The sequence below is a fragment of the Blennius ocellaris genome, assembly GCF_963422515.1.
Source record: "Blennius ocellaris genome assembly, chromosome: 9".
NCBI classification, from domain to species: domain Eukaryota; kingdom Metazoa; phylum Chordata; class Actinopteri; order Blenniiformes; family Blenniidae; genus Blennius; species Blennius ocellaris.
Window position 1 is genome coordinate 10,378,753 of NC_137658.1, and position 13,949 is coordinate 10,392,701.

The following is a 13,949-nucleotide window of genomic DNA, read 5'->3' on the forward strand; positions in this document are numbered from 1 at the left end:
AGTTAGATTTTTATTTCTAACGCAGTGTGTTGTTCAACTGGCTGAGTAGAATATTTCAGATAATAATGGGCATGTATTGATTTGATGGATGGGATTTGTTTTTACAGCACTTATGCATTCCTCTGCAGGACTCTGAAAGGCAGAGAGATCATTCAGAGCTCCCATTAGCAAGACTGAAAATAAACACTTTCAGAGATCCCAAAGCGGTTTGTTATTTATCCCACTATAGAAGGGGCAGATACATGAAGCTGAGCTCGAGCTGAAAGCACTGAATAACAAAAACAGAGATAGGAGAAAGGACTGGCACAGCCGGAAAGAAAATATGAGGTTTTTCATGAATGACGAGATGAAGAGCTTTATCACAAGCGGGCACAAGGCATTTTGTCAGGCACAGTAATGCACTGAGTGGAGGGGAGGATGAATGATGGGAGTGACAGAGGGAGAGAAAGGGCAGGCAAAACACATCTACTGACTGAGCAAGCACACCGATCACCCCCTAAAATGAGATTAATGAAATGCTGTGGATAAATTCAAACACTCACCTCTGTTTGGTATTGTTTTTTTTCCCCCTGTACTTCCCCGCTCTTTTCCGTGTCTCAGAGCAGCAGATGTGCAGTGGAGTAGACGCCACTCCTCATATCACTGCTGCTATGGAGTCTGGGAGAGAACACCCCTCTCTCCCCATTCATAGCTCCACCGACGCACTACTCACACATGGATGGAGACAGACTCTCTCTCTCTCTCTCTCTCACACACACACACACACACACGGAGACAGGTGTTCCATCGCTCCCTATGCTGATGCCTTAAGGCTGGCAGTGAGAAACTGTGGGTGTGACAAACATTATGCTGCACAGTCATCCAGCTCTGTTCAGTATCTCGACAGGTTAATTACTCCAGTGACGGATTAAGAAAACAAGTTGATATCGTCAGTGGGTGAATGACATGATTTGCAACCGGAGAACTGCCACGTACTGCCATGTGCTTGCTGCTGACCTCATCCAAGTCGAGGAAATCATCTATGACTCATCCGGTTTTGTATTGCACACAATAGTCAAGCACATAACCCTCCCAGGCTCTATAACAGAAAATCACCTTCCAGCAACAAGTCCAGAGGAAGATGGAGCACACCATTGGCTACAAACGTTTCCCTTGAGCCAATTGGAGGGTTGTGCTAAAATGACATCATACAACATTTTAGAGGTAGTTTTCACTTTTCTGCTCTCACCAAGTAATGGAGGGATGAATAATGCAATCACTGCTAGATTCAGTTGAAACAAACTTGCTTTTGCCCGCATGAGTCACACAACCAGCCCACCAGGGGATGTGGGATTTGACTGCACTGAATATAAAATCAAATCACGTAATACTTGTCAAAACCAAAAACTGACCTCAGTGATTCCTCCAAAAACCTCTCACCGAGTGCTGAAGGCACGCAGCATCACAGACAGACAGGAAGCGTCACATTTAAACATTAAAGAATTTATTTGCACCCTTTGAAATATTCTGTATCATAAGTCTCTTTCCCTTTAATATCATATTAATTCAAAGTCACGGCCCTGACATGTCACCTGAAATGACAAGAAAACAAATCCTGGAAAAGGTTTGAAAAGATTTCCTCACAGCATACCATCTCAACATCTCAAAATCACGGCTAAGCACACATGCAGAACACACCAATTTAAAACTATAAACATTCCTTAATGAATAAAGTGTGCAAACCATTGTATAAAAAAAACACAAACCCTAATGGACCGTCAAAAGTTGTCATTCAGGATCATATCTGGGCATAAATTAAAACATAACTATTGTGGAAATGGAAGTGAACAGAATGACAAATTGGGGAAATATCAAGCTTCAATAGTTTCAGGGTGAAATGCGGAGTCATAACTCTTTACATGCTTGGGTGGATTCAACAATTCATATAGCAAATGATTTCCCTTAGGATGTGTAGTGTTTCTAAAGGACACCACGTGCTTGCCATGTGTTTTATTTTACAGAGCGGCTCAAAAAGGCCAAGCATCAGTAGCAGAAACGGCACACTACTATCTCAGAGCTTATTCGTAAACAGTTTTTTTTTTTAAAAGTGCTAAAATCAAGTCAAAAGTCAAGTTTTTTGACATGAAGCAGAACAATCTTGTGAAATGTTCCCTTTACTTTCCATCCATTCTTGTGTTGATATCGAAATGTCTCTCAAACTGCGGTTTCCCTCAGGTCTTTGGGCTCAGTAGATTCATTGCTTTCCTCCACCGTAGCTCCCGAATCCGAAGTTCCCAACGTTTTGTCTTGTGCTTTTACTCTGGAGTCATCAGCAGAAGAGCTGCTTGTCCCGGGATCGCCAGGATTCTGTCGCTGGTCTGAGGGCAGCTGCAGAAATGATGGAATCTCCAGTTGTTCTTTGGTCAGAAGGCCTCGCTGGTCATCAACCCTGCAGCCCTGAGCCCTTGTCAACATGTCCAGAAATCCTGATGCACACGAAAAGATCACACTATTTCTGTAATTGCATTCAGATGGAGGGAAATAATTCTATACTTGCTTTAACCACAACAATCCAAGAGTTTTCAGATTGGTAGCAGATGCTGGAAACTTAAACGTGTCTTTTAAAATACGAATATCAAAACCGTAAATGGACTATGGCTGGACAATATCATGAAACTACAATCTACAGGTGTTTTATAATATACCGATTTGAAAACTACACCACTGGAGTGGCATTGATCATTTCAATAGTATATCCATCTCCCTGTAGCTTCAAATTACTTTATGGCCTGGAAGTCAACATATTGTCCAACCATGCCCGTTCCTGCTGGAGCATCCTACCATCCATGTCGCGGTTCTTACTGGGTCGAGTCTTGGGTCCGTCTGCCTTTGACGAGGGTCGAGCCTCCAGACCGGCCGTCGCTGCTCCTGCCTGGCGCCACAATAGATTTCATCTTGTTAAATGTACAGATTCACAGCATACGAGTTTTAAATGTCAGTGGTGTCAGCTGCTATTGATCAGTGATTCCCCAAGTGTAAGGGGTATTACAGACTGCGAGAGATCATTTGCTATAAGTACAGAAAATATTTTCAGCAATGAATTTAGTAATTGATTTTGGTATCACTGTCAAAAAAAACATTTATATTTTCATTTTATATATGAATATTTCTATCAAATAACAGCACGTGTCATTTATCTGATCTATATTCTCAGGATGGGATACTATGAACATCTCTGGACTTCTGCTTTTTAATTTTCTCATTAAGACTATTTATAAATTCACCTAAACTGAGCAGCGGTGATAGACAAGCAGCACAATTATTCTATTGGATGCACATTGAATTATTCAGGTTTTTGGAATAAATGTTTCAGGGAAATTCATCTTGGTCCCATATTTCAATCAGGTTTGAGATATTAGAGATTGGTGGTCATGAGAAGAGCTGGCCATTTTAAGTGGGCTGTGACAATCGTGAGTTTGGGGGGGGGGGGGGGGGGGGCAACCGCTATAGCTATTCAACATTCCTTCCAAAGTCATTCACAGTGTAATGTGGTGACCACATTTCATTTCTGAATCGAGGACACTTGTCCCGGTCACAAGTTACTTGAAATGTTTCAGTCAACCAACACCTCAGACAACAAAGTTCCAGTGTTCTGTGCTCTACACTCTACCAAAGCACCACCTATATCTCCTTCAAGAGACAAATCAAAAAATGTCTTAATTGTCAGCAAACTTGTCACGACGAGGAGGTGCTCTAGTACACAAGGACATATATCTTTATTTTTTTTTCATCATGAGTAGGTCAGTGTGCATGAGTGTGAAGGGGAGGGAGCAGTGTATGGGCGATATTTGGAATGTGTGATAAGGCACCTCAACTTCAGCACTTTAAGAACAGGCGTTTTAGTGTTTTTTGAATGCTGTATTGTTTGTTTGGTAATGTGATACGTCGTATATGAATAGTAACGTGGTGTGTTTTCAAACATGTGGTATGTCTTACATGTATTATAGTATTTATGCATGTTTGTGTTTGGTGGCATGTCTTTACCCCATGGGACTGCAAATGGCAATGAGCTCTGAGCTAAATCTGGCATATTTGCAGCACTGTGTGTCTGTTCATTATGCCCCATTCAAATAAATGAAATGAGCCTTTAAATTCAAATTATCCTGTATGCTCTCAAGTTCACTCAAATTTCAGAATACAAGAAGGTATTGATCTGGCCATTTTGGAGAAATTGGCCAATTCTGCATGGCACATTCAATAGAGAAATCTTTACACGCATGCGAAATCAATTCATATACATTATCTATAAACCTTACATGTGTGCATGGGGGTACTGCAGTTCTTGGATGCCAGCCTTCTCTAATACACTGTGGCAGCCAAAGAACGGTAAAAATATTCTGAGACTGATGGCAACAAAACGTTATTGTAAGGATGTTTTTGGATATTTTTCACCATAATTATGGATAAAGTCCAGGTTGTGGTTTTTCGTTGCTTTTTATAAAGACTGCTTGGTTGAACAGTCCAACATCGTCACCTAAAACCACAATGACAAAATTTTTTGGCTGAATGAAGATACCTGAACACATTTGAAAATTGACACCAACAGATCTAATAATGGACAAGTGCATCTTCTCTTTCTAGATGTTTGACATTTTTGTTGCCTCACCTGTGTGACTGCAGAGGATCCACCGCCTACAGAAGTGTTGGTCTGGTCTTTACCTACATGCAAAGCATCAAGGTGGATTATTAGAAATAATAATAAATGAGGGTCAGTGGGTTATGATGCTAAGCAACCTGAACTTTCCCATCGAGTTGAACTCGGGCACCAGCGAGATGAAATAATCTTAGCAAGGATTAAACTGGGCCTCCTTGAATATAACCACTCTAATCAAATCTACCACACCATTCTAAAATGCAGCAAACAGAGCAGAGACGAGGATCACAGATCAAAAGTGAAGTTTGTTCTTGTTGCTCAGCAGTGGAGAAATGAAGTGAGTGAAGTGAAAGCGACACAACACTCAACAAACCAAATGGACTCCGACATTTCAACTCCTAGTGAAGAATGAAGCCGCAGAGAGAGGGGAAGGCGCACAAAGAACCACAGTCGGCAAAGAGAGACACAAAGACACTGAGGCAGAAATAACCGGGGCAGCAAAGTGGACAGTCAAAAGACTTTCTCTTCTTCCCCGCCAGCTACAAGGGAGCAAAAGCCAGGGATGGAGAACACTTTGTGAGACCCATTAAGGTACAATTAAATGAATGAGGCAGCGCAGGCAGCAGAAGAGGACAAACAAAGCATGGCTGAAGTATCGCCCACCTCAGCGACTAACAGCTGATGAAGAGCTAAAATGTGCCTGTACCCGATTGGAGCGTACTTTGATTTCATTTGCTCTAACCGAGTTTCCTTTCATCCTGTTGGAGACTGTGGTTGTCGCCGAGACGTGTAGTGTATCAGGTTAAATGTTGTAAACACCATCCCCGTCTGACTCACATTTAAATGTAATCAATGGCTTTTTAAAAAGGTCGGGGATATTAACCTTTAGTTCTGTCGAGTCGTAGTGTCTTATTGGCCAGTCTGAACACAGGGCTGCTCATATTCACAAGCTCCCCGCTTCCAACCTGCGAACAAAGAAAACATGAAGTCATACACACAGTTGAACAGTTTTTTTTCAGGCGAGAAGCATCAGGATCCCACAGATGATGGGTATACCAAAACATAGAGGAACAGTGAGGAATTGAACTGTGGATTTCCTTACAATGAGAGGAGAATCCTAACCAATACACCAATTCTAAACACAATCGCAGAATAATTACTTCGAATTCATTTTTTTTAAACGTCTTAAAGAAATTAGCTATGCATCATTCACTCATCGGAGAGACTATTCAAGCACAGCCTACACAGAACGGACTCATTCGTGCGCAACACAGACGCTCACCATGGTGACGAAGGCCTCTTGTGGCTTGAGGTGGTGCTTCAGCATCACTGCAGAGAGGGCGTCCTGCAGCGACTTGCTAGACTTTGCCACGATCCCCACCGTCTTACCAGTGGAGGCAATTTCCAACCTGAAACGCACATGATTCTCAATAACGCCGCCCACACCGTGAGTCAAATTGAATCTCTTACAGCAGAATTGCTTCAATTGTCATCCAAAGATTGATGGCACAAAAAAAACAACTAACAATGTTAGTAATACATTCTTATGTGATTCGAAAAGGGGCAACATATCCGTTATCACATCCAATGCAAAGGATGATTTGAGCCAGACTTTGCGTCTCACCAGAACAGAAGGACTTCCCTTGCAAGAGAAGTGGTGATGTAGTGGTGCTAATGTGGGTGTGAAAGCCTGCTGGGATGACAAAGACCGTTCAAAAATAAGAAATAAAAGGAAGTGATTCAGTTGACTCACGCAAACGTCACTCTGAGCTCCAGAGAAACTTGCTGATCTCTCAGTACAGAGCAGTCCTGGTCCAGCGATAACGGCTGCTGAAGAGACAACAATAACGCATCAGGCCGAGAGACAAAAGAAGGACTTTTGATGCAGAACATCAAGGGGAGACACAAAATGATGTTTCACAAATAAATGTCTGGCTGTGGGAGGACGCAAGAACAGGAGAGGAGAGTAATCTCTTAAAGTCTTCATTGCAAAATAGTACAAAGAACAACATAAAAACAGCCCAATTTAGAAGACGCTACCAATTTCAAGACAAGTGATGAATGTATTCCTGAGATACATGTGAAAAATGACAATGTGGACTACTTTAATGTGTGCATGTTACATCTGATTGCACCCCTGGTGCTGTAAGCAGAAGTGCTCACCTTGTCCTTGCCCTGAAGATAAATGATCACGTCCTTCAGTGGGAAGCCTCTCTTCTCACACAGGCTGGCCAGCATGTCTTTGATCGGCTGGCCGGTACGTGTGGGGGCCAGAGATGCACTGCCATCGGGCAGGTATACACAACAGTACCCCCCCTCCACCCCTAAACGGCTCCCGGCTCCAACGACCGGCTCAGGCGTGCGGGGGCTCGATCGGCCATTCTATATGATAAACATGCAAAACTCTTTGGTTAATTCAATACAATTGCGCTCACAAGAAGACTTTGTCTTCCCAAACCATAGAATTGATCAGTGTCCTCTGTTTCTCATTGAAACGCACTGACCTCTAAATGCCTGTAGAGGGAGCCAAGCTCCACACTGCTGGTCGACTTGATTGACTCATGGGCCTCTTTCCGGAAAATTGAACCCTGAGTGTTGGATGCATCTGTTGTTATTGAAGGAAAGAAAAACTGTTAATAAGGAAAACAAAGGGAAGATTAAATCACAGGATGTGCATCTGTAGTGTCGCATACAAGCAGATGATCTGCCATTTGTCACAGCAATACCTCCCCAGGATCCTCTCTTCTGTCGCTGCTTCTCAGAGGCACTGTTTCCACCTGGCAAACTGTTTGAATCGGACTTCTTCTTCTGCAATTATTGAAGAAGACATTGCAGTCACTGTGAAAGTGAGAAGGCACGTCCTTCACTTATACCCCCGCTGCCTTGCTCGTATACCTTTGGGTCCCACGAGGGGCTTCTGGAGGCCACGTCGTCCCAGGATCCCGTGCGGTTGGGCTCCAGAGATAGCTGAGGTAGAAGTTTACCTTCTACACTCGCCAAAGTGCAGCCTTGGTAGAGAGGAGAGCGCACAAAGCGCATGTAACTGTCCATCTTCATCAGCTTGAATATCTGAGACACAGCAGACAATGTGCAGCACACGGTCAAAGCAGGAGAAATGTCCTCCAGGAGGATTACTGAGACGATAGGAAGTGTGGCCTCGTTCCAGACCTGAGATTGAGCTTTGTTGAACATGTCAGGTGTGGGCTGTTCCAGGTCCTTCTCCTCCGTCTTCGCCGTGTCGTCGATGTTGACCGAGTGGATGGCGACGTCGGAGAGGTAGGTGTTGTAGATGGAGCGAGCTGCCGCTTTCAGCTGGGACAAATACGTTTATTAGACTGAATCATACTGAAGACTAAAAAGTTGTTGGCTTGCCAATCAATTCTTTAAAAGGTTGATACATTCCACCAAAACAACACTACTGAACAAAGACCTCTCTGGATTTGTTTAGCTTTAAGTAACCATCTAAACAGAAAGACTGTGATAAACCATTAAATAACTTTGTGTTTTTAATTTGTCTTCCTATAGCAAGAAGTGAAGAACAGCTCTGAAACCTTCAGGATGTCCTATCAACAATGAAAGATGTATTTACATTCAAATACAGTCATTTTGTGTGTGTTTGTGTGTGTGTGTGTGTGGGGGGGGGGGGGGGGGGGGTTAGCTCTTTCTCCTAACAGTTTGATCTGGTTTTTAATAGTTTGTAGCTTTCTGTCATAAACATTTGGTGTTATGCAATTTCATTGTACTATTTCACCATGTGCAGTTACATTCCTCTTCTTTAACTTTCGCTTTCAATTTCAGTTAACATTTAATATAGCATATTGGCTGAATATTGTTTTTTCATGGAACGTATCATGAGGATTGGCGATAATCTTGAGAACCAACGAAGAGGCCCAAATTTCTCCAAATTCTGAGTCAAGAAATGGACATTTGTGGAGCCAACGTTTGGTTAATAGAATTACAATGCACTTAAGCACTCAATGTTTGATTTGGTTTCAAGTAAAGTTTTAGACTCACATGGTTCAAATCAAACACCTTATAAAGGAGACCATACCTGATCCAAGGAGGAGGTGGGAATCTTCTTAAACTTCTCACAAGCCTGCCAGAATAAAATGTTCTCAGCACTTACTTCAGACCTCAAGAAGGCCTGTTAAAAATGAAGAGGAAAAAAAAAATAACATGTATTTATACCACTCATACTGTGCATACAATATATAGTCAATCTTGCCATAACATTAAAACCTGGGATTGCTGTGTGCATCTCACCGTAAAGAATCGAACCCCACAAGGGTCCTCCAACAGCTTCTCAAACGAGACGGCCCAGCTCAGAACAGTGTTGGCACGGCCGGTCTCTCCACCCGGCGTCCCTGGAAGGCTGGAGCTGCTGCCGCCGCAGCCCCGCGCAGACATGTTTAACTCTGTCAGGCAAAATACACAACACACCCTTATCAGCACCAGAAAACACAGCCGAGGACAAGAGGGAATCAGACATTTTCATGCGCAGACATGCTGGCCTTTTCAAAGTGTGACATGTGCGGGATCAGCGACGTGCATGTCGGCTGTTGGAGCCTACCTCCATCTGACACTGCCTGGCTCTGTGGACAGAGAGGGAAATGAGTCAGGGAACTTTGCAACACAAGCCAGATTCAGGAGATTTCATGATAGGAACTTCTCCTCACTGATGAAATTGCGGGCTAGTTGCTCACGGTATTTCACTTGAGTGATTCAGGGTGCCGTGGTCAAAGTAAACCGCAGACTTAAAGCTCACTTTGGTGACGTTTTAGACAAATTGCCAGTTTTCATTTCAACAGCTGTAATACACCAGAATCAAAAGAGAATCTATTGTCGATGTTTAGGGACTACGGTTCAATGAGCAGACAAAAGAAAGTGAAGAAGACTTTTCAGATGCGACATGCGAACAACAGCTGCGCGCTCTTTGTTTTTTCCTCTGTGAAACAGCTTAGTGCAATCAGCCGAGGATGTTCTCACAGGAAGTGGTTGCAACACTGACGACAGTTTTCATTCAGCTTTAGAAGCTCTGAAAACGTTTTATTTTCAACAACTTCTGTCTCAGCTCATTTTTACATTCATTGAACGTGTCAACTTGGCACCAAATTCTGAATGTATGCGTAAAAAAAAAGGAAAAACAATCAGTTTTACTGGGATCTTTCTCACTAATAGAGATTCAAACTTTGGAGCTTTGGAGTTTTTTCCATGAGCTCCTCTCTCTGGAGTTTCCACATCAAGTTTCTACTGGTTTCCTTTCCATGAGCTCCTCTCTCTAGAGTTTCCACATCAAGTTTCTACTGGTTTCCTGGTGTAAATTTGAGACTATCCATTTAAGTCAGGTCTGTGCATAGAAACCGGCAATCTCTAAAATTGCCGTCAAAAATGGAAACGTGAACCAACTTGTACTTTGTCATTTCTAGTCATTAATTTTTTTGGGAAAAGATTTAAGTTTGTTTATCCAGACAAATGTCTAAAAAAACAAAATTAGCTCTCGAAAACAGTCAAAAGTCAACTGCAATTAATCTGTACTTTCTTAAAACAATGACGAAAGTAAATTATTGTTGTTTTACGTGGCATTCCCAAAAACAATTCATATACAATATTAGGTACTGAAGGAAAGCATAATGTACACATCTTATAGGGACATTCAGCTTTAATTTACACATTTAAACAGTTGAAAATTCATTTTATATCTTTCACAACACCCAGCACTCTTTGATAAAGTACATCTGTGAATATACTTTCACACCTTTTGCAGAGCTGAACCTATTCAGGGAAGGTGCTCGTCTCACGCTGAAGCCAAGTCAGCCTACACATGACAGATTGGCCAACAGGCTTGGCTTGAGTTCTACTTCTGGCTCAAGAAGGCTCAGCCTGTTTTCAGTAGCAACCAACTGTAGCCACACGGCCTGATTGGTTCTGGCACCGCAGTGGAGGGGAGACAGGCAAGACAAGCCAACACAAGACAACTGCTCCTCCACACTCTTGATGTTCTGGACTGGACGAGATAGTGCGGGTAGAACGAAATCGAAAACACTAAAAGGCATTCGGGTTCATTACAGGCCCGAATGCCTAAACAGATAAAGCCTTCTGCATTACACAAGAGCAGGCAGATCCACAGTACACCAAGTCAAAATGTAAGAGTCACATCAACTCACCAAGTGACCAACAGGAATCTCTAAAGAGCTGAAGTTCTTTGCCATGGCGGCCCATACACCAGATTAAAAAGCGAGAGTCTCGTGCGACGTGCAGTCTGTTGACGGACACAGTGGAGGGCTCCACCCAAACTCAGTGCAGCCTCCTCATACTCAAACTCAGAAACTCATCATTTGTGTCCTCCTGTCACTTCCTGCCTGGAAGGGAAGTCATACCATAGCAACGAGCCACAAAAGAGGAAGTATGGTTACTATGATCAAACTGCTCTGACTACATCTTGAGAAACACTGATGTGGGAACACAAGTGAAGCACTCGCATTCATTCTGCTTTTCATGCAAGTTTATCAACTCAACTTTACATATTAAATTTGGTGCAGATACAGTCGAGATCACTTCTGGGGATAACCACCAATAGCACTTACAAAATAATTCAATTCAAACTTTAAAGGTTAAAAATGTAAAATGAAGCATGTGATTGTAACTGGCTGATCCTATAAACATATATACAAGATATGTTATCCCTTTCTGGATATGAACTTTGCACACAGATCAGTGTGGAAGTAAAATCTGAATATTCAATGAAAGAGTATTTTTAGTATGTACGATTTACCCAATTGAATGTCGTATTTTAAAGTCTTGGGTGACTTTGTAATCCAATACATTTTTGCAGCTTTGGTATAATATAATGCAATATGTTTAAATATACTGTAGATAGTTTATCAATGTGGTATTTTAAGTTAGTTTTTCTGTGTTCTACGAGTACAATTTGCAGTATTATTTCCATCTGGAACCGAATAATAAAAGTTCATCAATATTACTGGGGTGGTTCAGTAAATTAAATAAACGTCTCCGCCTTCATATAAAACTCCCACAATTCATTATCCAAACTGCTGTCGAGTGGTGCACAAACCTTGTTATCTGCTTTAATACCAGACACCACTGTGCGCACTTTGGTGTATTTCTTGCGTTGCTTATGCGCAACAATCTTGGCCAGACTGGAACACCTGCGCCAAAGTCCGTAGAAAGCCACCATCATGAAGTCCTACAGTGGAAGAAACACGCTGCAGGACGAGAAAGAAAAACACGACAGGAAACAGCAAACGGTCTGCAGGTGAGAGTCATCCATTCGTACTGTTTGTTTGTAGCGTCCGGGCATGCGCACAAACTAGAAACCAGGTGACGCGCAACAGATTAATCAAGGGTGAAAATTAGGGAGAGGGGCCACCAAACAACTTTGGAGTTATTAATTCCCTTCCAGGCAAAAATGAACGTGAGAATCGTTTGAAATTGTATAAATCTTCTCTCGGTCTAATTTTATATGCCCTTTTATCCAACTCAGACAGGTTTCCATGACATTAGAATGAATAACAACTGATTATGGGGAAAGGTGGGGACAGACAATAAACAGTTGCATTCACATCTATAAGCAATTTAGAGTCACAGATTCACGTCAAATGCATGTTTGTTTGTTTGTTTGTGTTTGTACTATGGGAGGCAAATGGACACAGATTTTGGTTTAATTAATAAATATATGATCCGAGTCTGGAATTCAAACTCTTGATCCCATGGTTGCAATAATGCATAATAAAGTAAACAGTGTTAAAAACACACACACAAAACATTTTTAAAAAGCCTTTTTTTAATAGTAGTATATCTGTGTGTGTTTTTCAAGTTGTTATCGTGAATCTCAATATGTGACTGCATTTGTATTGGTGAAATGACAACGGTAGTTGCATTGATCCAGATCAGGGTAACAATTGAAACAGAGAACATCCCCGAATTGAATGCCGTGAAAACCATTTAGGATTGATTTGTCCATGTACCATGGAGTAGACACGTGGTTGCTCACTTTTTTTGACTGAGTTGATGGCTCCCACAATGACACTGAAGTGATTTCGTTTAATGGCAGTAAAAGCAGTCTCCTAATCCCTTCAAAAACAGCGTGATACAAACCTATTTCAAAAGCTACTTACTTTTAAAGAGTTGTATCATCAGGATTACCCTCCTCATTAGAAGTCTGGCAGCTGTGGAGAAATTAGCAATAAGCTCTCAATGGTTCACCTTCTCCTGCACCCCATCATTTAACCAATCCAATGTTTCCATTAACAGGTTGGAAGGAAGTCAAGAAATTAGAGGCAAGCTCAATGTTTTGGGATATTTTCCTGCCAGCAATGACACAATGTGTTAGAAGCAGACAGAATAGCAAAATCTCTTGAGTTATATGTCAGAGGACCAGCAGAGGTATGATGTGACCAGGAAAAGTGTCTGCTATTAATATCATAGGAGACAGAACTTGGGAAAGCAGGAACACGCTGTCATGTATTCAATCAGATTTCCATTCTGATGTTGGCTTGGAGAGTATAGAGCCGCATGATATGAGCTAAACATGATGCATATATTAAATGCTTAGTTACATCCATGTACGCACACTCTCACCCACATCCTTATGGTGGTGGCTGCTATGTGGGGTGTCTTCACACCACACGAGCAACTTGGGGTTCAGTGTCTTGCCCAGAGACACACTGACACAGGGGCAGGGCGAGACAGGGAATTGAACCTCCAACCTGGTCTATTAATTGGTGCCAATACAAAGAGATTGACAGTCACACACACTGTACTTCATCTATACAATCACCAGTTAACTATAATTGCATGTTTATGATCTGTTGGGGGATAAAAACAAAACAAAACACAGTTTGCAGAATTAGGCTTGTGCACAGGGAGAACATGCTAACTCTGTATCTATGAGACAATAATGCTGACCACTGCACCACCGCATTGCCTCAAACACACACACACACACACACACACACACACACACACACACACACACACACACACACACACACACACACACACACACACACACATTGCACTATGTGAAATTCAATCCAATGTTTATTATTATTATTATTGTTATTATTATTATTATTATTATTATTGTTGTTGTTGTTGTTGTTGTTATTATTATTATTATTATTGTTGTTGTTGTTGTTGTTGTTGTTGTTGTTGTTGTTATTATTATGATCATCAATAATTGTTGTAAGACTTACATTAAATTCTTTTGTGGAAGAAAATTCTGAACCGTGGGCTACATTTTCATTAAACCAAAGAGTTACATTTAAGCTTTTGATTTATCAGTGTGTTGTTCAAT

The 13,949-nt window shown here is 41.7% G+C and overlaps 1 protein-coding gene across 3 annotated transcripts; it reads right to left on the reverse strand.

Annotated features, from left to right (window-relative positions):
* Positions 1–1,683: 1,683 nt before the first annotated feature.
* On the reverse strand, positions 1,684–10,911 carry LOC308134262 (regulator of G-protein signaling 14-like). Of its 3 annotated transcripts, none has more exons than XM_080501926.1 (15): positions 10,798–10,911; positions 9,204–9,225; positions 8,897–9,048; positions 8,685–8,777; positions 7,802–7,945; positions 7,529–7,702; positions 7,360–7,441; positions 7,138–7,238; positions 6,797–7,015; positions 6,387–6,460; positions 5,916–6,042; positions 5,517–5,598; positions 4,646–4,698; positions 2,821–2,911; positions 1,684–2,465 (listed from the first exon to the last, which is right to left on the reverse strand). In XM_080501926.1, the coding sequence occupies exons 1-15, from the start codon at positions 10,840–10,842 to the stop codon at positions 2,194–2,196; spliced, it is 1,731 nt and encodes a 576-aa protein (XP_080358052.1). In that variant the 5' UTR covers positions 10,843–10,911; the 3' UTR covers positions 1,684–2,193. The 3 variants fall into 3 exon arrangements, with proteins under 3 accessions (XP_080358052.1, XP_080358053.1, XP_080358051.1); XM_080501927.1 differs by having other exon boundaries at positions 2,842–2,911; positions 6,387–6,463; XM_080501925.1 differs by having other exon boundaries at positions 6,387–6,463.
* Between the last annotated feature and the right edge of the window lie 3,038 nt (positions 10,912–13,949).